The sequence below is a fragment of the Cornus florida genome, unplaced genomic scaffold (genome assembly GCF_030987335.1).
Source record: "Cornus florida cultivar Cherokee Brave unplaced genomic scaffold, ASM3098733v1 CherokeeBrave_3.0.0_Hap2_Chr10, whole genome shotgun sequence".
NCBI lineage: Eukaryota > Viridiplantae > Streptophyta > Magnoliopsida > Cornales > Cornaceae > Cornus > Cornus florida.
This window is the reverse complement of record NW_026775580.1, coordinates 110,944,772-110,955,815: the sequence shown is the minus strand read 5'-3', so window position 1 is coordinate 110,955,815 and position 11,044 is coordinate 110,944,772. Positions and strand designations below refer to the sequence as shown.

At 34.5% G+C, this 11,044-nt stretch overlaps 2 protein-coding genes across 7 annotated transcripts; both read right to left on the bottom strand.

The window, feature by feature from the left end:
• Positions 1–392: 392 nt before the first annotated feature.
• On the bottom strand, positions 393–5,780 carry LOC132277105 (uncharacterized). Of its 6 annotated transcripts, none has more exons than XM_059778842.1 (13): positions 5,546–5,780; positions 5,406–5,468; positions 5,241–5,292; positions 5,067–5,140; positions 4,834–4,964; positions 3,885–4,008; positions 3,579–3,700; positions 3,371–3,476; positions 3,156–3,295; positions 2,296–3,054; positions 1,791–1,910; positions 1,446–1,531; positions 393–805 (listed from the first exon to the last, which is right to left on the bottom strand). In XM_059778842.1, exons 1-13 carry the CDS (start codon positions 5,763–5,765, stop codon positions 745–747), a joined length of 2,058 nt encoding a protein of 685 aa, XP_059634825.1. In that variant the 5' UTR covers positions 5,766–5,780; the 3' UTR covers positions 393–744. The 6 variants fall into 6 exon arrangements, with proteins under 6 accessions (XP_059634825.1, XP_059634827.1, XP_059634829.1 ...); XM_059778844.1 differs by having other exon boundaries at positions 1,464–1,531; XM_059778843.1 differs by lacking the exon at positions 393–805 and adding an exon at positions 970–1,138.
• Positions 5,781–6,200: 420 nt separating this feature from the next.
• On the bottom strand, positions 6,201–10,048 carry LOC132277109 (uncharacterized). Its single transcript, XM_059778850.1, has 2 exons — positions 9,836–10,048; positions 6,201–6,862 (listed from the first exon to the last, which is right to left on the bottom strand). The coding sequence occupies exons 1-2, from the start codon at positions 9,963–9,965 to the stop codon at positions 6,549–6,551; spliced, it is 444 nt and encodes a 147-aa protein (XP_059634833.1). The 5' UTR covers positions 9,966–10,048; the 3' UTR covers positions 6,201–6,548.
• Positions 10,049–11,044: the final 996 nt, after the last annotated feature.

Genomic DNA, 11,044 nt, shown 5'->3' with positions numbered 1-11,044 from the left:
TGTGTTTTTAATAATAGTATAGTTTTTAATATTAATATGTGATAGATAAAAATAACAAAACAGTATAAAATAATAATATTGCAACATATATAAAACATTGCTATATAAATTCTACTTTTCACAAGACATACTCCAGCTTGACAAATCTGAATTCAACTGGATTCAAGATGATAAAATAGCATTACTATAGTTTCTTATCTATGTTATTGAGAGTGTTACATTCAACCTGATATGCTTTTAAAAAAAAATCATAACCTTCAATGAGATCACCTTGCCACCATAAACAATCAATAAAAATTCAGCATCGATTCAAGAAATAAGACCCTGATTGCTGTTTTCCACTTGACTGTTAGGATTGATACTGCTCATTCAAGGTTCTGAAGAGAACAATGTTAAATCAGAACCAATAATTATTCAGTGAATTATTGAATTTACATCAGGACCCATAGCCATAATAAAATAATCCAAATCAGTAACCAGAAAGGCCTGTTTGTCCACATTTTATCACCATTGATGGGGAAATTATTGATAAATACAAAATAAATGATAAATTCACGTAGTTTTCATCCCTCAGGAATGACCGACTGTTTCTGCACCAGCATTTGTATCTACAGTTCCACGAAAAGGCAACCTGACAACATATGTCTATAAGAAAGTACCAATGGAGCATCCCCAAGCAGGCTATGACAAATTCAATCTATCAATCATCCTTTGCTTTGAATGGCACCTCCTTTTAGTCAATGTTCATTGATCCATATAATCTGAGATGTCGAAAAAAGGAATGTTTTCTTTTGTGTTGCTTTTTCTGTCACCAAAAGAAAAGGAAAAACAAACAGATAAAGAAGTGGGCACCAAATGTAATAATAACTATAATAACAAGCATAATGATCGTTATTAAATGTGAATCAAGGGATGTATCAGTATGACTACAAGGAGTTTCAGGTTTTCCAGGTTCCAAGTATACAACACCTTGATTCCGTTCTAGGTATTGCACTGTGCATATTTGCCCTTAGCGTTTGTACCTCGCAGCACAGTTTGATCGTACTTTTTGATTGTAGGATAATCCTATCTTGTGGTTGTAGCAGTTTAGAAAACAATAACTTTGTAAATATTATCTGAGTTTCTGGAGACACTTGCACTGCAATACAATTACAGTGTTACTAATACCAATTTATGGGAAACTTTTGATTTTTTTGATGAGGTCATGCATTACAAGCAGGAAAATGGCACTACATTTGCATCAAATGAAAAGCAAACGACTTTGAACAAATTTAGAAATGAAAAAATGATTCAAAGTTTAAAAAAAAAAAAAAAAAAATCAAATGATTTTGAAAATGTTCCTTCTCAAGACGGGGTTAATTTTATTCAGTGTTGGAGGATTCAGACAGCCTTAGACTGGCATGCAATTATGCAAACTAATAAAATTGAAATGAATGGATCTCAACTGGTAATAACAGACGTGCCTGGGTTTTCTTTCTCTATTAAGGAAAACAAGTGCTCCAAAGGCCACCATGATTGCAACTTTTATTGCCTGTTAAGAAAAAAAGGAGCACCAATAATCAATGGCAATTTACATAGTGCCTTCCTATGGTTTAGAAACAATAATGAAACAAAATTAGTAATGCTTCAAGTAGCACTTAATAAAAAAAGATGGAATCTAATATATCTCAGATTGAATTGTAATATCCTTGTGATTATATGATATGAATTCTATTTATTTTATTTTATTTTCTTAGAAATATCTTTAAGATATAAAATGGCATGTGGAGAGTAAAAAAGAAGAATGTAACCTGTCTAACAGGTCCAGTGGATGCAACATCTGATGAATCCTCAGGGCTTGAATTTCTCAAATTGTGAAAAGTCTTCTCACCTTTCTTCACCTCAATATCAGTTTTATGTTGCACATTATGCTGAAAATTATCATGTTAACACACTATTTTATTATCTGATTTCCTGTTCAAACACAAGAAATTCAATTCCACAATACCACACTTAAATATGTTGCCCCCCAACCAAAGAAATAAAAATAAATCGATTTATAATATATTCCAGTATGCTGAACGAACTTTTAGCATTCTTGTATCCAATTGGCTAAATGCATTTCTTAGGGGTTGAAATTTCCAATTTTCAATGGAAATACATTATTATGATAATAACACTAAAGCCTTCACTCACAAATAATCTTATAGCATCTCTCACATAAACACAGAAGACCAACAACCTGACAGGCTTGTATAGTACCTTATCAAACAATGTAACGGCAAACCAAATTAGACAACTGAGAAATTAAGATACCTTTCCTATACTTTCTGGTATATAATCACTCTTCTTTCCTTGATGGGTTTTGGCTTCAACATGGCAGCCTCCCATCAAATTCATTGCCCTTTTACCTCCAGTTGTTATGCACAAGTGTCTTGTGTCATCTGCGAATATCCAGGCGCCAGAGCTTTCAAAGAAGTAATGATCATTGCCACAATATTCTACTGATTTCAATTCATCATTTGAAGCTCCTCGAATATTAATATCATGTGAAACTTTTGAGTGAATTTGTCTTCTGATCCCAGCAGAAGGGCTACCAGAATCTCGCAGATCAGTGAACAAATCAGAATTTTGGTGTCTACTAGAATGCTCATTGTATATTCTTCCTGAAACTGTAGCTGTATCAGCAGCAAATGTCCTCACCATGTTTACTGGAGATTTTCTTTCTTCTTTTGTAGCCATTTCTTCATGTACTGCTTTGAATTTACCCTTTGGAGTTGAACTTCTATCTTTTGATTGTATTTGTGTGGTGCTCAATTCCTTCAACTCCCTAGCACTCAGAAGTGATTTAGTCCCACCTAAATATCTATCATGTCCTATATACTCTCCTTTTCTCGCAATATTTGTCAGATTTTGTTGCAACTCCCCTGTAAGAAAAGGATTCTTGAGCCTTCCTGAACTCAACTGTGCTGAACTCCTGACATCCTTTAAAAATTGATCCTTCAGAGGACCTTCTTTTCCTACTTTGTTCAATTGAGATTTTGTTGCTGGTGATTTAGTACGAGGTCGCATATCCTGCTTCCACTCAATATTGTCAAATATTACATAAATGAAAAAGAAGTATATTACTTGCAACAGGACATGAAGAACTCTTTATAGCATCACATTACAAGTACCTGAGCTAGAGTACTTTCAAAGGCACTTATCATCTTCCTTACATTGCTAGGAGTTTTCTCCAATGCACCCTGCTTCTCAGGTTTATCAGCTAGATCATCTTGCAGGTCGGGAGACACAGAATATTTCTTCACAGCAACATCTGGATTTAAGCATCCTAACTTAGATGAAGTCTGTTGTGAAGAAATAGGTTCTGAGGGATTCGAGGGAACATTACCATGCGGCAACAGAGTCTGAATCTTCTGAACCAACTCCTTGTGTACTTCAACCCCTTGTGACATGGGAGTTGTGGATGAAATGTCTTCCCTTCTGTCTCTATCTTTCTAAAACAGGTAAATTGACTGTTAGAAAAGCTTAAGTTATCCTTTCATTTATTTATTTATTTTGGTGAAATGAAAATTGTGGCAATGGGATTAATCCTTAACTGGGGTTGTTTTTTGATAAAGAGTTTGTTCTTTGTTACCAGCTTCGGATGGTGGATCCTTGAAGAAAGTAGCACGCTTTGATGGCCGATCGACTTGAGTGGGTACTTCTAGATTGCTCATCGCTTCACTACGAAAAAAGTTTTTATGTGAATCTTGAGAAGACACAGCACTCGGAACATCAAGAAAAATTCCTTACAGAAAATTTGCAAAGGTACAAATACATCAACAACAATCTTGTGCCGTTATTGATTCATTTTTCTTTTATTTTATTTTCTTTTTCTCTTGTAACGGATACAAAGATCAAACCTGAGATTTCATTAACGGGGAATGAAGATGATGCTGCACTAATACCAGCAGTACTGGCAGTCTCTGAAAGTCTAGCACTGCTATTGAGGAGCTCCACCTGTTTCTTTTTCACTACAGTTTCCCTCTGAAAACAAATTCAAGAATTAATATGTATGGTCCAACAAGAAATTGGGAAATACAAAAACAACAATGTGGACAAATTTTTTTAATCATCTAATATGTATACTTTGAGACAGAACCTAAAGCAGATCCTGCTGAACCAGTTGTAACGGAAGGAGAAAAAAATAAGGACCAATTGGCTAAAAGGACCTTCCTAATACACTGATAAGCTGTTTATTTAGTCAACTAACATTGATATAACACGCAAAAAGAAGAATTTTAAGTAGAAAAAAGGAAAGGAAATTGATATATATTTGAAAGGATAAAAATTAGAGTATGATTCAAAAAGGGAAATTTGACTTTTTTTTTAAGAAATTTGACTTTTTTTTTTAAAGAACAAGAAGAAAGAAAAAGTTAGAATAATTTTAGAAATTAAAAATTTAGGGGGGCACGATATATAATTTTTCATAAATACTAAAAAAAAAATATAAATTAACTATATATATATATATATATATACATTCTATTGGGCGGGACTAGGTCAGGGGGCATGTGCCCCAGGCCTTAATTGGCTTCGCCCCCGTATTTAGTGCAAAATTCATTCTAAGATGTTTCAGGAAACAGATTTTATGTACAGACATTCCTGGCTTCCTGTGTAGGAACAGCATAGGAAATTGAAATAAGACCCAAAAAAATTTGCTTTATTCGGAGCATATTCTGATAAAATATGGAGGATCTAGTTGTTGTTTTAACAGTCAAATGATTTGTGAATTATGGTAAAGCCAAAGTCATGGCAAAGTGACAGCATAAATAGATAAAAGGAGGGAAAATAGTAGTGAGTTAACATTACCATGTTGCGGATTCTATTGCGCTCAACTTCACTAAGGGTGAACTGCAACTTCATATGTACATACCCACCTCCTTGGAAGGGGAATAAGTCATCCCAGACACCTCTTTCAACGATAGACATGATTTTAACAACTGCCAGAAAGAGAATCTTCCCCATCAGCCTCTCTCCCGGAAAAGGAATACAAGCACACACATTATAAATAAAGAGTTCAAATTGGACGTGTGATGATTGACCTGTTTGTGATATTTCATTTCCCTCAATATCTTGAAGTATAACAACCAAATTATCGCGAAGGGTTGTTAATGGGCTGTAATAAGATCAACACAAATTTGACAATCCATCACCATGAGTTTAGATAATTATAGAGAAGAAAATTTCAAATGAAGATGAAAATCTAAAGTCATTACAAAGAGAAGTCCCCCTTGTCCCAAGTTTGATACTCGCTTTTCCCTATGGAAACTGAATCATGCAAAGATAAATCTTAGTGAAATTCAAAAACATGTAAACATCAAAGAATATCATTTTTCTTTGGCTTTGTAATATAAAGAGGCAATAAGTTCAAATCTGCCTACCCTTTATGGACATTGATGAAGGGGGTGATGAAGATGGGAATGTTATGCCTTCAAAATCCAGGACTGCATCAATACACACACACGTATAGAGTTGATTGCTATATTTGAAATACAGTTACTGAAATTAGACTTTTGCATACCTGAAACTAGAATGGTTCCTGGCATTGAGGAGAAGAAAAAGATTGAACCACCAGCTAAAAATCGGTTTGATTTTTTCAATTTGTATGTATTGGTGCAAGCAACTTCAGAGTTTTGGACTTTGCGAATGGTGCCTGAGATAAAACTGAGAGATTGGATTAGATAGCAGAGTGTGGATGTGGTTGGACTGTGGAGAGGGGTGCTATATGATGTGGGGTCCATCAACCTCCAAACTATTAATCAACCACCTCAAACGCTTGGTGGTCAAATCTCTATTTTTGTCTCTCTTGTCATTTAAACTAGTAATACAAAAATAAATAAATAAATAAATAAAAGGCCCAATATCTCGATCTGTCTGGTCTGAACAATTAGGCTTTATCTGGTCAGGCCAAACTAGTTATTTGGGTGAATCACATCACACCCCACTGTCTTAAAGACCATGGACTGATTAAGGCCCAATTTTTGGCCTGCGTGACCCATTTAAGGTCCGCTGTCCTCAATTTGACCATTTTCACCCTTTCTTCTCAATTGCGTGAAATTAGATAATTGCCTCTCTAAACCAAAAGTCTACAGAAGAGGCTATTGTGACAATTGCTAACAGTAACCATTGTACAAAAGGGTCAAAATACATAGTTAATGCAAAATTACTGAAAGAGGAAGCAAAGCAAATGATTTCCACTATAAATAAAAAATAAAAAAATAAAAAATCCCATGGATATCCATAATATCTAAAATCTCCTCAGCGGAGGGCCGTTTGTATTCTTCTTCTTGATCCTTCATTTTCTAGGAATTATAAGATTCACATAAATGGCCAAAAAATAAAAGGATGCGAGCTAGAGAGTAACAGGAGATGTACAAGTCAGGTCCAAATATAAAGCCAAACCCGAGACAATGAAAAGGCAGGTGAAACCAGTGACACGCAACATTTGAATAATTGACTTTGAAGGAGCACCAGTTGAATTGGGAGCCTGCCCAGCATTCCTTCTGTGAGGAACAAAAGGAACATCAAAGACTTGGGATAGATTCTGCACGAATAAATTGTTTAAGAATAGCCTTCTCTTCGTCAATTCGCTTCTTCTCTTGAAGATCCTTGGGTTTGACCTTCCTTTTCTCTTCCAATATCCACTTGAGAAGTTCACGCTGTTGATCTTCAGGAATGGGTTCGCGCACCTTTACAGGCTCTGTAATTGGAGGAGAGAGGACTGGTTCCTCAGGAATTGGAGTAGTTGTAGTCACAATTGGAGCAGAGGAAACTTTAGCAGCAGCTCTGTTATCATGTGTGCCCGTATCTTTCTTTCTTGCCTTCGCGAACATATAAGCTGCAAAACATCAGATAGAGGCTAGTTAGTTGCCTTAAGATTCATAATATAAAGACATCTTGCGGGTCAAAAAGCTTGAATTCAAGGCTTCACAATTCTGAGGCAATTCATGACATCCAAAACATGATGAATAGAAACCAATGAAGGGGAAAGAAACAGCCATGATTGAACTGAAGATGCAAATATTTCCAGTAGAAAAAGTTCTAAAAAGAGCATACTTTCCTTGGGTCAATGTTGATCTCTCTCTCTAAATATACACACACCCCACACATATATAAACCTATCTATATATCTATCTATCCATCTCTTCTTGTCGGCAAATATACTCTTGCTTGTCCACCAAAAAATAAAAGAGAGAGAGAGAGTATCAATGCATGCATCCGTTGCGACGGTAGGTGTTCAACAATAGAAAGAAAATTATAAAAAATAAAAAATAATGGTCAAATAAGAGGGAAAACTTACAATTAAGGATTTCATATACAGTCATCTATAATTTAAAATGCGAACGATCTTTCAACTCAAAACTGCTAATATAATACTGGCAATAAAATTGCAACTATTTACGGCATTTACCTAAATAAATAAAAGTTCAGCAATCTTCTTCTGATTCTCCTACAGTCAATTTCTTCTACGAAACAACCCACACTTTATATTAGAGGGTCTACCTGTTTGGGATTCAAAGACGCAAAAAAATTGTTAAGCTTTCTGTTGGGGAGAAGGGCAGTATGGCACACATTGCACCTTTGTCCGCAGACATTACAAGAAAATTAACTCAGGTTTTGGTACAACAGATCATACATTTAACAATTTCAAAAATACTGCAGCAACAATCTGCAGATTCGGAACAATAATCAGCATATTGACAGCCAGCTTGGATGGCAAATCGATATAAATATCCGTTAAACAAAAAATAAAAGAGTTTCCAATTGTGTTGGGTCAGTGCAATATTGATTTTATTCTTCAGTTCAAAAACTCTTGCTAGAACTTGTATGTTTGAAAAACAACATCAAGTGGTCCAAAGCAAAAGTTGCAGGGTGTTGCTTAAAGTATACTAATAAATAAATTGTATAGTGTTTTTATTGAGTTGTACGATTGTCAGGTTCAGAAAGTTTGAGGAGTTATCTGTCCTCAGCTTGACCTTCCTATGTTGGTCTATAGAGTTCCTTGCCTAGCAAAAGAAGTAAAAATTTGGTAAGTGCCGTGTGTATATTTCTTACAAATCAAAATTAAGACCTTCAGTTTTATTTTGATACTTCTACGAATGCATCAAAACCTCTGTCATCTCTCTCTCTCTCTCTCTTCTTCTTCTTCTTCTTTTCCTTTTTGGGTAAATCTCTGTCATCATTTATTAATATCTACTTGATTGTAAATATATGCCAGCAAGGATCTGAAATTGAAGGGGGTGCCAGTAAGCATCTTCCCCAAATTTTGAGTGTCATAACTAACAATAATCATCTTTACGCTGCACCAAGTTCTATATCAGACATAGATCAGACATCTTAACTCACAAGTTACTTAAACACAGACTAGCCCATTTTCTAGAATATACTGTCAAATATACTATTCGCGCATATCAATAAAACGCCTAGAAATGGTTGTTTAATTTTTATTTTTTTAATAGAGAGGGGGGGTTGCAAATAAATTGAAAAACTTCATTTGGTTGAAAGAAATTTTTTAGTTACCAACTTACCATGCATCTGAATTCTACAAATACCATGTAGTTTCCAGTTGAATTTGAAGTTCTATCATCTCAACTATCCCTGATCCTCTCTCCCACCACCATACCCTAATCAACCCAAACCATCAAAATCCAAATCCACATTATTGAAGAAACAACATGATTCTTGAAAAATACTCCGGAAATGTACTATAGGAAACTAACATTTATTACAAAAAGGAAGGCCAAGACAAACATATTATAAAACAGGTCAATAACTGGGATCAAGTCAACCACAAACAAGTTATTAACAAAAATATTAAAACAAAAACTTGACAAGATTCAATCCCAATAGTTTAATGACAAGACTCTCACATAAAATCTTGGCAGTTGAGAGTTAGAATCTCCTTAAGGGGGGCCCACAAGTAATTTTCCGGTAATTCCCCATACTTGTGGAACGAGGGTACTGTATGAGTGTGGTGATGGAATGTGAGGTGCTGTAAGAGACTGGACACCACCATCATCGAAAAAAAAAAAAAAAAAAAGACTTAAGAAAAAAACTCTGACAAGCTTCTGTTAGAAATCAAGAACCAAGGAAGCCTCAAACTTCCACTTAAAAAAGAAATGAGCAACAACCCATACCACAAGCTTCATATGAAGAGGGCATTGCCCAGTTCTGGTCCTGCCATGAAAGGGTCCTAGGGAGGGAGGACTCGAGACAAACCTAACTTTTGGTATTTGTCAAAGTGACTGCTTCGAGGCTCAAAATTGCGCCAAAGGCACAGATTTTTTTTTGATAAGTAATAATCAATGGCACAGATGTTATATATATATATATATAATGCTATGCAAATTCTTCTTTAACAGAGCTTATTAATAACACAATGATTAAATGATATTGAAATGCAACTTCTTTTAATGCCACAATCCATCTGTTTTCATATCGTTGCTTCTCACCCCACTAAGGGACCATGGACGAACTCACCACGCACTCAACACATCATTTAAAATTATATGTCTCCATCGCTGCTTTAAAAACCAGCTAAAACCTATCTCAGAGTCAAAATATCAAACACATTATATGCCAAATTGCAAACAACATCAGACTAAAATGCAAATAAAGAACCTAAGTTAATTTCAAGTCAATCAATCTTCTCACTTCCGTGAAAAGCGGATTAGTCAATACTCATTCGAACTTACAATTTAAAACCCTAGGGCAGTTCATAACATTATACGATATTATATATATATATATATATATAGAGAGAGAGAGAGAGAGAGAGAGAGAGAAAGAGGGGGGGGGGGGGGGGGAGTACCTCCGAGAGCAAGATTTGAAATGAGAAGAAGACGCCAAACAAATTTGTAACGTTGAACGAGCGATTCCTTCGGAGGAAGGGGGTGAGGTGGAGGGAGAGATGTCTCCATCTGATTTGGGTTTGGCACCATGGTGTGCTGTTATGTTATTAAACGCCTCTCTTTATTACTAGCCCCCCTCTTTTACCTCTTAATATATTATTTTCCTCTTCTTTCGGAAGAGGATATAAATTAAATGCCTTCCTTGAATTATGACATTTTTCCTGTTAAAGGCATGATGAAAATTCTAAAAGCTGGTATTACCGAATGGGTTGCTTAAGTCTCGAAATGGTATACTCGTGTTTGAGTACCTTTTCATTAGGGGTGATAAATTACTCAGAACACGAAATAAAATAAATGGATTTAAATTAACTTTAAACAGATTCGAATCATAAATGGATTGATAAAATTAATCCATTTACTTAATCGTATCGGATTAAGGTAAATGAGTTCAACCCGTATAACCCGTTTAACTCAACATATTATAATAGTAAATATAATCTATAATATGTTATCTATTTAAACTCAATTATTATGGATAGATAAGTCATTTCAACATAAATTTCGTCTATTTCTTCTTATTTTGAATATTTGAATTAATTGTGACAATTTATTTATTTATTTATTATTTAATCAAATATTAATGGTCTTGTTTTAATAAATAGGTCATTAAATGGATTAATGCATTTACCTATTTAATAAACAGATTATGAATATTTGAATTAATTGTGACAATTTATTTATTTATTTATTATTTGATTAAATATTAACGGTCTTGTTTTAATAAATAGGTCATTAAATGGATTAATGCATTTACCCGTTTAATAAACGGATTAGGCTAATATTGAGGGTTATTGACACGATTATTAAATGGGTTGAGTTTGGATTTATCTGTTTAGTATAATATTCTTACATCGACACGACATAATTATAATTAATCCACGAACACGAATTGTCACCCTTACCTTTCACATAATTTTTTAAAAATAATGTGAAGGAAAAAAACTCTTAAAATGATCTGACGCTCTTATTGGATAGGTTGAATGCTTCGTGATGGAATGTAGTTGTCTATTATATGATGAGGATGCCAACTCTTCTTGAGAATACAAGTGATAGACATGTTATGAATTTTAATTATTATTTTTAACTAAAATTATTTAGTAAAAGGTGTT